Source organism: Hypanus sabinus, chromosome 17, assembly GCF_030144855.1.
Source record: "Hypanus sabinus isolate sHypSab1 chromosome 17, sHypSab1.hap1, whole genome shotgun sequence".
Lineage (NCBI taxonomy): Eukaryota > Metazoa > Chordata > Chondrichthyes > Myliobatiformes > Dasyatidae > Hypanus > Hypanus sabinus.
In genome coordinates this window covers 54,688,962-54,708,361 of record NC_082722.1, presented here as the reverse complement: position 1 = coordinate 54,708,361, position 19,400 = coordinate 54,688,962, and the positions used below count along the sequence as shown (strand labels likewise).

At 37.5% G+C, this 19,400-nt stretch overlaps 1 protein-coding gene across 1 annotated transcript in view; it reads left to right on the top strand.

Annotated features, from left to right (window-relative positions):
- LOC132406637 (early endosome antigen 1) overlaps window positions 1–19,400 on the top strand; it is a 632,764-nt gene that overhangs the window by 420,025 nt on the left and 193,339 nt on the right. Inside the window, exons 17-18 of the mRNA XM_059992439.1 lie at window positions 11,578–11,736; window positions 15,906–15,989. Of these exons, the coding sequence (XP_059848422.1) occupies window positions 11,578–11,736; window positions 15,906–15,989 (243 nt within the window). The remainder of the gene's footprint in view (window positions 1–11,577; window positions 11,737–15,905; window positions 15,990–19,400) is intronic.

Below are 19,400 nucleotides of genomic sequence, written 5' to 3'. Positions count from 1 at the left end.
TAATTTTTCAATTTATTTTAGTTAATTTGACTTACACAATATGTATAAAGTTTGAAGTCGGCTATGATTATTGCCACAGAGCCTTCTTTTTAAATAATTAATTCTTCTTTCAGTTGGGTAGTGATGTTATTTTGCTTACTGACCCTTGTTATCCCATCACCATTCGACTGCTTCCTATTCTTCTGACCTAGTTTGTACTTCACTAATGCCCTTAAAATTCTTTTCTATAAGACCAACTCTGTCCTGTTCCTTTCTGTCTGCTCGTTTAGCATCAACAATAGTATCTTTCAATTCCCAAGCTTGGTCCCTATCAATCAAGCTTTTCTAAAATCTACTGTAGGTCAGACCTACTTTGTTGTGTTTGTGCTGTTAGTTTATACAATTTAATCCAATTGCTTTGTGCATATAATACATCTGAATTCAACTTTTTACCAGTTTTCTTTGAATTACTCTTGTTCAGTGATGCAATGTGACTGACAAAATATCTGCCCCTTCCTACTACGCACAGTTCATCAGCATTGATATTAGTAGCTTGCCATATAAGCTGGACTTAATTTAATTTATAATGCAGGAAGACCATTAAGTCTTCGCCAACAGGAAAAGGTCTCCAATCTTGTCTCATCTTCCAGGCCTTAGTCTTTAGCAATGCAGTTCATTGCTCTTCAAATAATGTTTAGATTTAATGAAGGGTCCTGTTTCTATCAATCTTTCAGATAAATAAGTTATTTATTCATTCAGGTGTTAGCTTAGATTATGTGCTTGTACATGATGGGGGATCAACTTAAAGTTCTCCCACAGAGTCAAACAATATTTGTTTAATCAAGTATTATAGAGTCATGCAACTCAAAAACATGCCATTTGGCCCAACATGCCATTTGCCAACCATTAAGTACCCACCTCAGCTAATTCTTATATGCCAGCACTTGATCTATAGCCTTCCATGCCTTGGCAATTCAAGAGCTTGATCAAGTACTTGATTGTGAGCGTACCTACCTCCACCATCTTCTCAGATGCAACAATGTTGGGAAGTTGATTGATGGCTCTGTCTGACAGAACAAGTGGGATCTCTCAGTGGCCACTCATTTTAATTCCACTTCCCATTCCCATTCTGATATGTCCATTCAGGGCCTCCCCCACTGTCGTGATGAGGACACACTTAGGCTGGAAGAACAGCACTTTATATTCTGTTGGGTAGCCTCCAACCTGATGGCATGATTTCTCAAACTTCCAGTAATGCCCTCCAACATCACCCTCCTCACTCTCCATTTCCAATCCTCTTTTCCTTCTGTCACTTCCCAACTCTTTACTTCATCCCTCCCCCTCCAAGTCTCACCTATCACCTGGTGGTTCTCTTTCCCCTTTCCCCCACATTTTAAGTCCACTCCCCTGTTTTTTTTTTCTCCAGTCCTGCCGAAGGGTTTCAGCTAGAAACGTTGACTGTATTTTTTTCCATAGATGCTGCCTGGCCTGCTGAATTCCTTCAGCATTTTGTGTGTGCTTACAGATGGTCTGTTATGGAGAAAAATATTCAGTTTCTACCATAGCCATACCTTCATAATTTTGTAAATTTGAAGCTCCTCCATTCTAATGAAAGCAAAGCCAGCCTTTTTTTTCTTTCCCCATAATAGAAATTTTCTATTAGTGTCCTAGTAAACTCCTTCACTCTGTTTCCAATAATCAGAATAGGAATGGGAAGTGGAATTAAAATGGATGACCACCGGGAGATCCTGGTTTTTCTGGAGGACAGAGTGCAGGTGCTCGGCAAAACGGTTGCCTAATCTATTTCGGGTCACAGCCATATACAGGAGGCCTCACCAGACATAGTATTTGACCCCAACAAATTCACAGGTGAAGTGTCACCTCACCTGCAAGCAGAACAAGTGCTATACCTGCCCCTATATTTCCTCACTCACTACTATTCAGGATCCCAAACAGACCTTCCAGGTGAGGTGACACTCAATCTGTGAGTCTGTTGGGGTCATATACTGTGTCTGGTGCTCACGGTATGGCCCCCTCCCCTTCACCATTCTCCATCCCCTTTTCCCTCTCTCACCTTATCTCCCTGCTTGCCCATCACCTCCCTCTGGTGCTCCTGCCCCCTTTTCTTTCTTCCATAGCTTTCTGTCCTCTTCCACCAGACTTCCCTTTCTCCAACTATGTATCTCTTTCACCAATCAACTTCGCAGCTCTTTACTTCATCCCTCCCACTTCAGGTTTCACCTCTCACCTTGTGTTTCTCACTCCTCTCCCCCCACCTCTTAAATCTACTCCTCAGCTTTTTTTCTCTAGTCCTGCCAAAGGATCTCAGCCCGAAACATCGACTGTACTCTTTTCCATAGATGCTGCCTGGCCTGCTGAGTTCCTCCAGCATTTTGTGTGTGTTGGTTGAAGTAGTGAAGTCATTTCATTTTCACTATTTCTAGCATCTTGAAGCCTGAATGCTTAAAACTACTGTGAATAAAACAGTTTTAAACTGTCTTACTGCTTTTTCCTCACCAACTATCAGCAACAAAAATCACTGCTTTTTGAACACAAACACAGGTAACTGATGCTATTTACAAACTGATTGCTCTAAGCATGGTGTAGATTAAACAATAAGCACATGACTGATGCTAATTAAGAACTGCTCAGCAACAGTCTCCTGTCCCAATTAAGCAGCAGAGTATCCCAAATAAAGAAAGGGAATCCCAGATAATTTCTCAATTTGTTTTTGTTTAACAGTTGTCTCAAATAAGAGGCTCCCTCAATTAACAGATGACCCAATTAACCGTAATCCACTGTAAGCTCCCAGTACCTATTAAAAGCTGCCAATGGTGTGTGTCGAATAGCCTCTGACAACTAAGTTCAGTTCCTAGCCTGAAACCCAATAGAACCGTGTCTGCTGTCAGGAGAATGGGTAAAGGCATGTTCCTGGTGCCTTAAAACCAGTCGCTTCAGGCAGATGGGCTCATCAGCCGTGGTTGGCAACTCATCTAGGAGAAGGAAAACTCTGATCTCAAACCTCTGCTGCTTTGCAGCTGCACCCATTATACGGAATTCTTCAGAAATAAACCCCAAGGAAAAATCAGGAGCTTGAGTCGCTAAGGCTGTCCTATGTTGAGTTCAACTCTGACTGGCAACTCCTGCAATGGTACATGGTCAACAGCTTGCTCTCCTTATTGTACTGCCCTGGCTTACGTATCACATAGACAGCTGGGACGCAACATCCATGGTCAACCCCGACCAAACAAACGGCCTCTGAAGATATTTTTTTTTTTGATTAATCAAATAGAAAACGTTTAGTAAAAGAGGTATATAGATTATTTTGTTGGGAAACTTTGTCATGCTGTGCTCCTACATTAGCTAAAGGTGCCCATAACTGAAAAATCAGATAAAGTGATTGCTCAGTTTCAATTACATTATTAACTTGACATTGATCATGCAGAACTTGCAGAGAATTTTACATAATTTCATCTGTGACATTAGAGTGATAGAATTTTCTGTTAATTTTAGGCTTAATGCATTACTGAATTTGTAAAACTTGGCACCTCATAAGTTACATTTTTCAGAATATTAATAATGTTTCAGTTTCTTGGCAGGTGGTTTCATATTTATTAAGGGATTTGTATTATGAAATCTTTTAATAAGAATGAGTTTGTAATACATGAAGCAGACTATTTGAATGTATTGCATTTTCAACAGGAATCTACATGATGTGACCTTTAGATATGTATATAATCTATGCTAAATCTTAGTTCCAAATTACTGCACATTTGGTATAAACAAAAAAATGTTAGAAACTCTGAAAAGGATGGGCAACATCTGTTGATAAAGAGGCAGAATTAATATTTCAGGCCATTGACTTTTCATTAAATCTATTATATGATCTTTTTGTAGATTAATTATGCACTTTTATTGATCCCTTTTGTTTTAAACTAAACAGGATAATTAAAACTCATACACTAGGATATCACAACCAGTATGTCCTTCTTTCTCTATACATATGCATGGGCATCACCTCTCACTAAAATATAGTGTTCAGCTATAAGAGATTACCTCAAAATAGAATAAATTTTGCAGTATTTTATAGCTAACAATTGGATCTCAGCTCATTGAAGAAATGACTAACGAAAAAATACATGCACTGTACTATTAAATTCAAAAAACTAACTTTGTATACTTTCAAAAAAATTCATTGACTATGCATCTTGTCTTTGTAATTATTTTTTACTTCATGTCACATTTTTTTGATCACAATGTCAATTTTCCCTTTCAAAATTTTAATCAATATTTCCTATAGATATCCGCAATGTTAAATGTTACAATAGATTAATGACAGTAACCAATTTACAACATTGAGTCATGTGGATGTCACCTTCAGCTCTTTTTTGTTTCTCTCCTTTTAGATGACTATAGAAGTACTACTAGTGCTCAGAAATATGTTTTGCAAATGTGGCTTAAAATAAAAGTGATGCACTCATTGGTACAACAAGCACTTACCTTTCCTATTGATATCAATAGAGGTATTACATTGTTGCCTACTGACCTAATCCAGTTATAAAAGTCATTTGTAGCTATTGACCATACTGCAATCTATTTTGAATCAGAAAAGTATTCATGCCTCTAACGTGGGTTGTTTATAAACAAAGATGTGAGAACACCAAGGAGGCTAAATGCATAGTGCTGAGTAATCTATACCTGTTGAAGTGCAGCTGTGTAAGGTAAGTTCTATGCGAGTGAAATAGAACAAGTGATATTTAGTCCATTAAGAACTGGAATTCTTCCAGCTCAGACCCCCCAGGAGTCCTATTAAGTGCCACTACAATCTTAAGTCATCTCTGAACTCTGGTATGTTCTTAGACAGCCCCTCAGGATTGAGGATCATTGGCTGTTACTCTGGTATTGTGGGTTCTTAGGTGACGAAGAAGCCAGTAGTGAAACTGTAGATATGTCCATCATTGAAGGCAGACTGGCCGGGGGGTTGGTGCTTTATGAGACCACTGGTGTAATAACTTTATCCATTTTTTTTGTTGTAACACTGCATCCCAGCTGCAACAAATTTCCAATGGGAGTGGAGACGATTAGTAGAAAGCTGTTTATCTTGCAGCACTCCATACTCCACGTTGATGTGATTAGGAGTGTGGCTGGAGCCGGGATTAGGTGTGCAGGAAAAACCAGGTGTGAACAAGCCATGCTGTAATTGGAAAAGGTTGGAAACTAGTCTTCAACACCATGTTCATAATTATATTTTAAAAACTTAAATGAATTCACCCCATAACTTTAAAGTATTTCTAAGTATTCAAATCCAGCTATTGAAAAGAGAGAGAATTATATTATGAAAACTAATTTATGAGGAATATTTAAAAAAATCACAGACGCTATTTGCTTCTTAAGTGTATATGAAGGAAAAGAAAGTTCCAAAGCTCTGTAAAGAATGAAGTTGAAGAAATACTTATGAGAAACAAGATATTAGTCAAATAGTTAACAGGTATTTTTACATGTATTTGCATTAGAAGATCCTACTCTTGTTAACACTGAATAATGTGGAGTGGAATTAAATAGCATTACCATCACTTGGGAAACAGCATTAGATAAACTCATGGAATGGATAGAAAAGTTTTAGGGAAAAATGTTTTCCCTAAAACAGAACGAATCTGTGTTCGCAAAGGCAGGAATTCATCAAACCAGTGAGCGTAATTTTGTTGGGAGTGGGGAGACATCCCATCCAACCAATTTGATTGAATTTTTTAAATAGTTAACAAAATGCCTTGATGTGGACACCGCAGATCATGTAATCTACATGAGCTTCATTGACACCTTTGGCATGATCATATTGACTTCAGGAGCAATGTGTATCTTCTGCACCATCATTCTAAAGTCAACACCATTTCAGCGTTCAGGTTCCTGGGCATCATTATTTTGCAGGACCTCATGTAGGTGAACCACATCTTGTTCATCAACAAAAAAGACCCGACAAAGGATCCACTTCCTGCTGTAGTTGGTAAAATAACATCTTCCCCAGCACATCCTGGTGCAATTCTACATTACTATAAGATAGAGCATCGTCATATCAACCATTACTATCTGGTTTGGTGCAGCATCCTCATAGTATATGAAAACCTCAGCAAACTGGCAGGCCAGCAGAAAATATCATTGGCTGCAGTGTACCATCACTGGCAGGACTTGCATGTGTCCAGGACACAGAGGTGGGCAGGAAATATCACTGAACACCTTAACAAACAGCCTTTGCCAAAAGTTCCCTTCCAAAAAGCGCTCTAGGTCTACTAAAACAAAAACTTCATACCATCTTATAAGTTTCTTCCCCCAGGCAGTTAATCGGATCAATTATTCAATTTATTCCCCCCCACCCCACTCTATTACCTCAGACACTGCAGTGCACTTTAACCACTTTTTATAATGCTGTCTACACTGTAACTACTTACTGGTATTTATGTGTATAAGCTCATTTTATTCCATATCCATACTTTAACCTCTAACTTTATTTTTATATAATTATATATTCTTTATAATTGTTGAATGTTGTAGTTTTTCCGCATGTAGTGCCAACACACCACAGCAGATTGCTAATATATGTAAATATGTATATAAGAAATAAAGTTGAGCTTTGAAGTGCACACAATTAGAAGGGATATAGCTAGGGTGGACAATAGGAAACTTTTCCATGTAACTAAGGTTTCTGAAACCAGAGGGAAGAGGTTTAGGATATGGGGTAAGAGGTTTCGATGGGGACCCAAAGGAGAAAGATGGAATTTGGAAAGCACTGCCAAAGTAGGTGTCTTAGAGTTGTATCGTATAACTGGAAATTGGCCCCTCAGCTCAACTTGTCCTTACCAACCTAGATGCTTCTCTGAATCTGTCCCATGTGCCTGCATTTTGCCCATCTCCATCTAAACCTTTTCTATCCATGAACTTGTCCAAATGTCTTTAAGCAGTTAAATTCTACTTGCCTGTACCACTTCCTCTGGTAGCTCATCCATATATCTGTCTTCCCTGTGTAAAAAAAAACTTGCCTTTCAGGTTCCTTTCAAATCTTTGCCCTCACACTGTAAAGCAATGCCCTCTAGTTCACTGCACTACCCTGGAAAAAGGACTGTGATCATCCACCAAATCTAGGCCCCTCATTGACTTTATAAACCAATATAAATAAGGTCACCCCTTGGCCACCTCCACCCCAATGGAAACAGCCCCAGCCTATCCACTCTCTTCTCATAACTCAAGCCTTCCCGTCCCACAATATTCCTGTGATTTTTTTTCTGCACCTTCTCTAGCTTAATCAAATTCTTCCTATAGTAAACAGAAGATGGTGGAGGCATGTGCTTTCACAAGTATTTATGCAATCATTTGACTCACCATGCCATTGAAGGCTGTGGACAAAGTGATGATAAAAGGGATTAGTACTGATGGATTCTTGATTTTCACTCCATCGCAATTTAGGAACGTTGTCTTATTATAGTGAGATCCTAATATTGTTGTGTTAGCTTCTGACTTAAACAAGTATAGTCATTTCTTTGCTATATACCTTGTACTGTTTATTCATTATGATATTATTTATAAAAAGAATTCATTGATGTCTGTGACTAGGGAATATAAGAATTGAAGAAAGCCTACCCTTATCTCGTCTTTGAAGGAAGGCTTGAAATTTTGTAGTTTTTTTACATTTCAAGAATGATGTATCTCATGTGAACCTAAATATTCAGGTGCAATTATTAAGATTGAGAAATGTTGCATCCTAAATGGTGAAAGACTGATACTCAAGTTATGTGAAAGCTATGTTTTATTCTGGTCAGGTTTGTTTTTCCATCCCAAATATTACTTCTCACTGCAGAAGCTAATTTCACTGTCATAATTAGATCAACCAGGACCTAACTTTAAAAAAAATCTCCTAGCTCCCTCATTACCTGTTTTACAATCTTGACAGAGATTGAGATTTGATGTTCAGAAATATTGCTTTTACCAGAATTGCAGGTATAAAATGCAAATCAGTATCTCCATTTTCCTGTAGCTTTATGATCATTAGTTTTTTCTTCTTCTTTTTCTAAAGCCTTAACAGCTTGCTGGATACTGGGGCATAGGGCATTCAACAATGGCTCACTAGATTCCGCTGTCCTGAGCCAATGAAAGGCTGATCAGCCCTGTGACTTCCACTTTCACCACTCGACTTCATATATATTCTAGGCAAAGATCCTTCCACTCCCAGGAATGAGGTCTTTGGAGCTCTGGCGGAGTTACTGTAGCTCTAGGTTTTTAGGTTTAAAGGATGGGGTTCCTTGCCCCATGACCAAACCCCCTCCTTTCACAGCTGGGCTTGGGACCGTCAATGGTGGTGTTGACTATTAGTTTATTCTATTTGATTACTGATCTGATTAACAGGTTCACTCATAAAATTTTTGAGCAAATACCAGAATAAAATATCTCTTCTCATTGGGCAATCTTTCTACCTGTATTTAAGATATGATATCATATCTACCTCAGCTTGACTGTTTACATACCAGACTTTTAAAGAAACATTAATGCTATATACTGACAGAGTCACTTTTTAAATTAGCAGACTTGAAAGGGATGGATATCTTTGCCGGTCACTTGCACTGCACATGTCTATAGAGCGGCATTGTACTGCACTTCTGAGGCCCAATCTAAATAAAACTGAATTTGTAAGACTAAGTAAGACAAGAGGCAATAATATATATGCTCAACGATAATGAATTTTGTGCTTTTGTTCTTTCTCTGGTACTTTTCCATTGGTATTTCACAGGGTATTATTCAATATACAAAGTGGCATATTGGGCAGATTTAAATGAGGAGAATAACTCTCAAAATCAACTTTATTCCTTGGCCATATTGAAAAAAATAATGTGATTTAAAAGGTTTCTTCAATCATTTTTTTTTTACCTGTTTCTGAATCTGAAATGACACTTACCATTCTCCAAATAAATAAATAGGCCTTCAATATTTGCTTTTTGAATCTCCTAGAGAAATTGTAATGAGAACCGCAAAGCTTGATATGTTCTATTTTAACAGGTTTTATTCCTGATTAGTAATATGGGAGCATATCACATGATGATCAGGTTTTACAGATGATTCAAATTCACCATTAGTGACTAGTGCAGATTTGTATGATACAAAAATCGTTGATACCTGTCTTTTTTTTTCAGAAGTCTGTCAAAACTCTACTAAATGATTGTTTTAAGATCATCAGTTTTAGTCAATCTCCTGTGCAATTCACTCATACCACCTCAAAGGGAGTTTAATTATTGGGCCTTCTGCTATTTTGAAATTTCCCTTTTTATGTCTGTAAAGATTAAGTCCTTCCATGCCTCTTGTTAAATTTACTTTCACTACTTATCATTTACTGTTATTATTTCTTATTTTTGTACTTGCAGTTTGTTGTCTTCTGCACTCTGGTTGAACACCCTGGTGGCATGGTCTTTCATTGATTCTGTTATGGTTATTATTTTATAGAGTTACTGAGTATACCCACAAGAAAATGAATTTCAGGGTTGTATATGGTGGCCTATATGTACTTTGACAAATAAATTTACTTTGCACTTTGATCTACTTAAACGATTTTCTGTAGATGAAGTGACATCATGAAGACCTCTATACGATGTATAACTTCTACTCTCCCATCACTTGCTCCAATATTGTATTCAGAAACACTCTTCTTTTCTCTTCATAGTATTGATTAAAATCAGTGTCTACTTCTGAAGCTGTCATAACTTAACCAAATCACTTAAAGCTTCAATATCCATCTGATGATACTCCACAACATGTTAGTTCTATAGTGTTATTTGATTTATGTCACTATACATAAAAATCTTAATTTCCTATTGCACATCTTCACAATAGCAAATCCCATGACTGAAAATTCATTCAGAACAGCACAACTCCTAACCAGTCAATCAATAGTCAAATTGATTTTGAACTCCTTTTGATCACCATTTCAGACTCTAGTGATGACTTTGATCTCAGTATTAGAGAATACTGCCTTTTCCTGCCTCATATTATTGAGTGAAGAATTTTACAATATAAAGCAAACAAAATAATGAAAAAATAGATTGCTTCACTTCAATTTTCCATTGCAATATAGAGCATTTTATTCTAAAGAATGTCATTTAATTTGAATGACCAAGATTCAATTTCGATTAGTTAAGTTGACATAAAAGCATCATTATGTTATTAGAAAACTTAAATGCTTGCAAATTATGGTGTCAAATTAACAGAAGTATACAGTAATATTATTACATTAGGTTAAGAGATCATGGGATTTTCGGAGTGCTTTGGCAAAATAGATAATAGATTGCAGCAGCCTCAAGAACAAATTGTCTTTTTGAAACAATGGTTCCAAAATATTATTAAAACAATTAACTGTTGATAAAAGGTCACTGCTATCACCATACTGATGCATTGCAGTTAAATTCAAAGTGCAACAGTACCTTAGATTTTGTTGGAAAGTTGTATTTTCATTCTCAGTTTTTTACAGGGGTCAGGTGTCATTTCACTTGTTCCTGTCCTGTGCAACATAGTTCCTTCCTGTGTATCAGATACTGGAGGTCATAATGCATCAGGACTGTGAGCATGCAGAGAATTATGCTCAATAATCCACTTAAGTGTTAGCAGTTTTTTTGCCTGTAATGAATATTAGGAACAGTTAAGATTTTGCTCAGTTCTAAGGCATTGTGATGTAGAGTAAAAACAATATTATCCTTCAAGATGAATGTGGTCATTTCTGGCCCAGATTTGTTAATTTCTGCATATTATTGCAGAATATGGTTGAACTGTTGTGTGGAAGCAACAACCCATAAAATTTTCAGTTAACAAAATATGTGTATTTATTTTGGTCTACTCCTAGCATTTCATCATACTTCAAGCTCCTAAAATTGCTATTTTATTTCATGTACAGTTAAATTTTAAGTTATTCAAAAATTCTTATACTACCGGATATTAGTTTCAAAAGCTCCCTCTATATGTATTCTACTGCCTCATTAATTTTTTGAATGTTAAGAATGTGTGGGTTGCAGGAAAGTGAGACTAAGGTAGGATATCAAACTTGATTTTATTGAATGCCAGAGCAGGCACAAGAAGCCAAAATGCCTACTCTTAATTTTATTCCTTAGGTTTCTCTCTGCATGTAAAATATTATACCTCATGACTGATGAAAATTTATTAAAAAAGGTTTCATTTTCTGGGCATTAACTGGATTATAGTGTGCTTGCACTAAGCAACTAAAGATATATTGTTGCAATAAATCTTAACTTACCATCAACTGTCCACAACATTCCAGAATTACTTTAGAACCATGCTTGCAAAGCTATCAAGTCTTTACTTTTCCTCCCACCTTTGCAGTGCCAGTGTCACCATGTCGTTGATAAAGTTATAGTCACTTACTCGAAGGGAGGTTAACAAGTATTGAATATTATTTTCTTGATACCAACTTACATTATAGTATAAAAACTAGGGCATGTGTAGATGATAATGGTTTTGTGTTTCAAAAATGGACCCTTTAAAGTAAACACTCATGTGACATCAATGTGTCAAATTAAGACTTAAAATTTACATAGTACATTCTCATTTTTATAGATGATACGACTTGAACAGATAATCAAGCAGCTTGAGGATGAGAGAGCCCGACTGCAGGAACATTGTCATGAATTGACTGAAGAAAATGGGCAGCTTCATGTACAGCTAGAGATGGAGAATTTAGCTGTGCAGACTGAGCAGAATATGATGTCAACAGAGGTCAGTTGATGGGTTTGCTTCATAGATCATCAAGATCCACATTTCAGTTTTAACCTTCTAACATATATATATACTTGGTTATAAGGTTATAACATATATGTTATATTGAAAAATGAAAAATGCCATATATTTTCCTTAAATACTGTATTTTGAGCAGGCTATGTACTTGTTCTTCATATACTTGTGAATATATATCTACAAAAATATCATTAGTATATCCTGACTTTCATATACTGTCTATTTCAAATGATTGTCTATATCAAATGACATATCTCCTTTATTGTGTGATAATTCCTTCTCTACCACTTCTTTCCATTCATTTTTCATGAACTATAGCCTTCTCAGGAACCATTGACCTGGAAATTCAATTTATTATGTAAGGCATGCCGGATTTGTAGATTTTATGTTGAGATACACAAGGTATCTTTCAATAATTCGATATGATGTCTTATTCCTGAGAGGACTATTTTAGTTTTCATGCAAGGATCAATATATATCCCTACATCAGCAATCATGTACAGCAGTACCTATGTAGATAACATTTTACTCATTATGCAGTGAGTCACGATCGTGAGCACTGAAAGCTGTCGGTCAAGGCCCTGTGAAGTTCCCGTGAGAGAAGAGGTTAAACACTGCCTTCCATATTTGTTGCTTTCCATATTTTTTACCTTCCATATTTATTGTCTTTGGCTTTGTTCTCTTTAAAGCAATTTACACTAAGGCTGCTAGATGTATACCAGTTGTAATCAAGTGTACTTTTTGTTTCAAGCATGAGTTTTACATTATATTTTGATTGTATTCTTATAGCTTTAATTGCATTTCTTCTTAGAAACATAGAAAACCTACAGCACAATACAAGCCCTTCAGCCCACAAAGCTGTGCTGAACATGTCCTTACCTGAGAAATGTCTTACTAAGTGTCATTGCCTATTTATTTATTTCAGGAATATTTTCATAAATTCTTCTTTTTGCCATTTCCTCATGGCAGGTGACAGTAAAGCTGTCACCTGTAGCCTCCACTATTCCCTCTGAATGACAGGCTCTTCATCTCAGCAACTGTCTTCATCTGTATGTAGTTGCTAATAAGCTACAGGTGTTGTGCCAGTTTGGATCATCATCCGGTTTCTGAATACAGTATAAGCAGACGTACCATCTTTATCCACCAAACTTTTCTTCTCAATTTTGTGGCATTAACACTTAAGGTATCTTGTGGTCTGATAACACTCTTCCAGCAGTATCACATCGCCTAACCTCAAAACTTTACACTTTAAAGTGGAACGGCTTTTTGCAGTGCTTCATTTTAATACAGGCAGTCCCCGCGTTATGTACGCATTCCGTTCCTGAGTCCATCTTTAAGTCGGAACAAGTACATCCGGTATTATTTAGCGTCAGTTAGTCAAACAGTTGTCTTAGTATATAGTACATATTTTATCTTTCTATGCATATAAAACACTTAAGAAACATATGTATTCCAATAATTAAACCACTGCGGTGCTTAATAATAATTGTAGCTTTTATCGGAGCAGGGCCTTTCACGTGCTTCATTATTCACACTTTATCTGTATTCCTTTAAAATTGTTCCGATCATTGACTGACTGTAGCCTAATGCTTTTCCAATGACCGCTGACATTTCACCTCTTTCCAAACACTTTATTATTTCCACTTTATTTTCAATCACGATCGCTTCTCGTCAATGGAACAGAGACACTGCGGGCGGCAGGTCCCGAGCTGCGCTGGCTGTTGCGGTCCACTGAGTCCTAAGGACCACCGTACTGAATTCCCCGGGTCCGAAACTCCACCGCAGTGAGACAGGCTAAATGGGACAAGTGGGGGCTGTGCTGGGTTTGGGTATTTGATCCTCCACAATATTCCGTGTGGGAACTTAAACTGGAGGTGGCAGTGTTTTTTTTACAAGGTCGAGTTTCGAGCTCGACATCAACCTGGCACGGATGGTACGGGAGTCACTGGGTTGACATCAACCCAGCACGGGAGTGGCCTGTCACTGGATCAAACTCGAGCCTGGTGCTGATCTCACTGCGCCACCAGCCGACTGGAATGGGAGGACGGGATCAGGGTGAATCTTACTAAGAAAAATTTAAGCCAAGTACAAAATTAAACACTCAACGGCAATGATTTAAAATGGCGGACGGCATTCTCCTTCCTCAGTTCGTAAGTACGAGTTGTCCGTAAGTCGGTCGTTCGAAACTTGGGGACTACCTGTATCACATGTCTTGGTGCATTTGGTGAAAGTGAATGAAAATAATGTTGCAGTTGGCCCCAAATGCATTTAGTAACTTTCAACCTACCATCATTCTTCTTGCGTTTTTCTGGGTATTCCCAGTGAATATAGTTGCTTTTGCACTAGTTAAGGGCTATGCTTATAACTAGCATCTATGTTTCTTAATCTTTTCAAAGGGAAAACAGCATGTTGATCATACAGTATATTTAAAGCCACAAAGAAAATTATAATCCTACCCAAAAAGGGTCACAGCCCAAAATGTGATCTACTCATTTCCATGGATGCTGCCTGACCTGCTGAGTTCCTCTAACATTTTGAGTATGTTGCTTTGGATTTCCAGCATCTGCAGAATGCCTTGTGTTTAAGAAAATTATAATGCATCAAACCTATAATTTGCTACATATTAAAGAAATCGTGTTTAAATATTCTACGGTTTTCCTATTAATTATGTCGGCTTTGTAGATCATTTTCACCAAGGTTTATTTCTTCCTAGTCTTAATTGTCCCAATTCCAGCAGTCGTCAACCTCCAAAATGATTGGTGGCACATGTGCACAGTTCTCTAACACACACACACACACACACACACACACACGTGCCTCATCTGTCCTTATTGATTAGAACTGCTTCAAGACAATAAGATTACACACCTGAAATGGGGTTCATTCAAAACATAAGTAGGATTCTTAATGCCAATTTCAGGCCCCTTTGCCAAATTGGTTATTTATAATCATTTAAGTATATTTGAAATAAAACCAGAAAATGCTGGAAACATCAGCAGCTCAAGCATCATCTATGGAAAGAGAGACGGAGTTGAGGCTTAAAGTTTATGGTGTTTCATTAAAGCTCAGAAAAGTAAGGATGCGTGCTTTAAGTTGGAGGGAAGAGGGAGAGTATGGAGGAGTATCTGAAACAGGCGTGATGAAGACTTACTAATTTCAGCAGACACATACTGAATACTTTAGTTATCTAAAATGGTATGATTCAGTTTAGAGACCGGAACACAGCAATGAGTACAGAATAAAGATTTCATGCTGTTCTTCATGAAAGAGGTGAAGTATAAAATGAACAGAATGGAATGAAAATGTTAGAGTTACAGACAACTTGAAACTCAGGATCACTCCAGTGGACAGGATGAAGGTGTTTTCTTCAAAACAGCTGCCTACGTTGTGTTGCTCCACTGTGATCACTGGATGCAATTCATCTTTTGAACCCTTTCGAATCACATGCGGTCATTATTTAGGAGTGTGATGGAATGCTTTCCATTTCCCTTTTCAGGGAAAGCTAAAGAAGCTTAACACAGTCCATTGAAAGCAGCTGTTCACTTTATCAGCCATATGTTTGAGTATTCATGTCCAATATCACCACCATACTCTAACTGCAGGGATTACTATTTACAAAATGCAAATCCCTGCCTTCAAAACATGCAACTTACATCATCTAGATATGAATAAACACAACACCTGCTCTCTATCAAGACCCACCTGGAAAGAATCCCTTTGTTCCATATTATTCTATGATTTTACGTGTACAGGAACACGGTCACTTCTAAGCCACACACCATTCCATTTTGGACATGTATGTTCTTCTATATCTGGCTTTCACAGAAGAAAATATAGAATTGTCGCTGCAGACAGACAGACAGACATACTTTATCGATCCTGGGTGAAAATGGGTTTTGTTACAGTTGTACCAACCAAGAATAGTGTAGAAATATAGCAATATAAAACCATAAATAATTAAATTATCCCAAGTGGAAATAAGTCCAGGACCAGCCTATTGGCTCAGGGTGTCTGACACTCCGAGGGAGGAGTTGTAAAGTTTGATGGCCACAGGCAGGAATGACTTAGTATGATGCTCAGTGTTGCATCTCGGTGGGATGAGTATAATAAAGTAAAAAATCTATTTTTGCTAACTGTATTTTTTTATGTAGTTACGTAGGAAAGAAGGATTGATTCACAAGCTAAAAAATGAAAGGATTGTCATGCAGGACAAAGCGAATGAGACTAAAGAAACAGTAAGAATTCTGTATTGTATTCTTTCAAAAGTTTGACATAAGAAAATGTAAGTTATCAAAATAATAGCATGTTTAAGTATAATATAGTTGCTAAGTGAATTACTTCAATTCACCAAAATATTATCATATTATTTTTGTTTTTATTAATATTATCATCTTTGTATGGATTTCCCTACATCTGTACATGACCATGCGACAAATAAATTACAATTACAGTAGCGATATTGTTAAACAATTGTTTTATTGAAACAATTTTTATAATAGAAACTGCTATGTCATAAATAAACCTTTACAAGGAACTGTGCAACACCATCATGACAACATAGTAACTTTGTATATGTACAGTAGTTCCTATTGTAAATGCTGTTAGTAAGGATTAGAGCTGTTATTCCAATTGATGATTTAATTTTGTGAGTGAATCATCTTTTAGCATGATTTTGTTGTAATTATTCATACCAAATTGTACAAAACAAGATCCAATTTCAACAAAAACTACAGAGTCCATTGTAGTGCAAGAGGTGTTCCATTAAGTCCTATTGCTGAGTGAGGACTATGGGTAATAAATCTTTTCAAGAACCTGATATTTGTAGGAAAGTAACAGTTCCTGAACCTAATGATGTTGAATCCAGGTGTCTATATATCCTCTGCTCAATGGTAACAGTAAGATGAAGGCATGACTCAGATAAGGATCCTTTATGACAAATGCTGCCTTCTTCAGGCAGTGCTTCATGTACAGTAGATTCCTTCAATGGTGGGCATGGCTGTGCTTTAAAGTTGAAATCATATCATGTCATACTACGACCAGTCATAATACTTTCAAACGTGCATCAGTAGACATTTGTTAAGATGTTTGGTGACATGCAAAATCTCTTTTAAGTTTCTAAGAATGTGGAGGTGCCAGCAAATCATCACGATTGCATCAGTGTGCTGGGTCCAGGACAGCTCAACTGAAATGTTAACTTCCAGGATGTTGAAGTTGTTAACTCGCTCCACCTCTGTCTTATGAATGAGAACTGCCATGTGGTCTCACACTATCCCTTTCAGAATTTAAAGATTAGTTCATTGGTTTTGTTAACAATAAGCAAGAGACTGTACCACTACCTAACTAAGTGTTCTATCTCATTCCGGTGCCATGTGACATTGTGGACAAACTTTTAAATGATATTGGAGCTGATGGCATGGGGTAAACAGAGTAGAGCAGCGGGCTAAGCACATAGCTTTGGAGTGGTCAGTGAAGAGGAAATGTTCTTTACTACACCAGGTCAGTTTTTATAACATTTTACTGCTTCGTGCCTACTATTGTTGAAACTGATATCTGGATGGGGGCTTGGTAAGATGATTGATTAGAAAACTGATAGAAGCAGTGAATAAGCTGCCATTAAGTCTGCACGTTCAGGCTTTCATGCTCATGTATCTATTCCCAGAAGGTGAAAGACCGCAAGGCAAATTTTTCTTCTCCTTATATACTTACCTGTAATAAATAGGTTGACAAGCTGCATTTAATGAATCACCTTAAAAATAGGTGACAGAGCAACCTTAGATACAAACCTACTTCAGAGGATGGACCCTAGTTTTAGAATCAAAGAGCAGGGCATAATAAGCATGCAGAGGGAATAGTGAGAACAAACTGCCCCTATGTTGTGAACTGGTTCTGTTGTTGTAGACATCCATTAATTGATTTTGTCCATAAGTTATAAAATTTATAAAATAACGTGATATACTAATCATACCTCCATAGTATTGCAATGAATGGCATCCAAAAACACGTAACACTGAGACAATTACTGAAAGTAGAGAGAGAGAAATATTTCTATTGTTTTTTAGATTTGATAGTTTCATGAGAATTCATTTATATGTAGAAGTGGTCACAAATTTCTTTTGAGTGAAAGAGGCTAAAGGGTGACTGGTTAAGAGGCATTGATTAAATGGACAGTCAGCATCTTTTTCCCAAGGTGAAAATGGCTACCAGGCAAGAGCATAATTTTAATTAAGGTGATTGGAGAGAAGTATGGGGGAATTCAGAGGTAGGATTTTTACACAGAGAGTGGTGGGTGCATGGGACACAGTGCCGGGGTGGTGGTAGAGCAAATACATTAGGGACAAAGAAGAGACCCTTGAGATAGGCACAGGCCTGAAAGGAAGATGGAGAGCCATGTGGAAGTGAAGCATTAGATTGATCCAGGAGTAAGTTAAGAGGTTGGCTCAACATTGTAGGCTGAATTGCCTGTACCGAGCAGGACTGTTCTATGTTATATAAATCAGACATTCATAACCTTGGAATGGCCTGTATAGAAATATAGGACAGGTGCATTTAAGGCAGAGATAGATAGCTTCTTGATTATCCAGAGCATCAAAAGGTATGGTGAGAAGGCAGGGGAGTGGGGATGACTGGAAGAATTAGATCGGCCCATGATTGAATGGCGAAGCAAACTTGGTGGGCCGAATGGCCTATTTCTGCTCCTTTATCTTATGGTCTTATAAGTGAATACATGGTTGAAGTTCCAGTTTATGAAAGAGAGCTTTAGGTTTTAGGGCAGGGGTAACCTGTACATTAATTACCTGTTACAGCTTTAACTAGAGGGGGACCAATGTTGGTTTGTTAGGCAAGTTTAAACTGGTAAAGAGGGTGATGGAGCCCAAAATGATAATGGGAAGACTGATTCATATTTAAAAAATAAAACACTTAAGTCCAGTGGGGAGAGTAGTGAGATACAAAAAAAAAGCCTGTGATAGTTGGTAGGCTTAACTGCAATTAATTTAATGCAAGGAACCTCACAGATAATACGGATGAGCTGAAAGTGTAGACAAGCAGGTATAATTATAATATTGTTGCAATCACAGAATCATAATTGAGGGAAGAGCAGGACTCACAGCTCAATGTAGTGGGGTCTAGAATATTCCTGTGTGATCAAAAGGAGTTTCGAAGAGGGGCTGCTGATCAAGTAGAACATTATTGTATTACTAAGGGAGAATATCCTGAAGGGATTGGTCAATGAGGCTATATGAACAGAACTTAGGAATAAGAAATTGGAAGTCACTTTGATGGAGTCATACTAGTAGGAATTAGAAGAACAGATATGTAGACAGATCACAGAAGGGTGTAAAAGCAATAGAGTTGTTTAGAAAGTGATCTTAACTTCTTACCTGGCTATTATCTCTCCCGTGAGTCCCCTTCTCCTTCCCTCCCTTGTATGGTCCACTCCCCTTTCTATTAATTCTTGCCTTTCCAGCCCTTTACCTTTTCTACCCACCTGGCTTCACCATTAACCTGCTAGCTATTCTTCTTCCCCTCCCCTCCCCCTTTTTATTCTGACATTTTCCCCCTTCCTTTCCAGTCCTGAACAAGGGTCTTGGCTTGAAACATTGACTGTTTATGCATTCTCACAGATGCTGTTTGACCTGCTGAGCTAC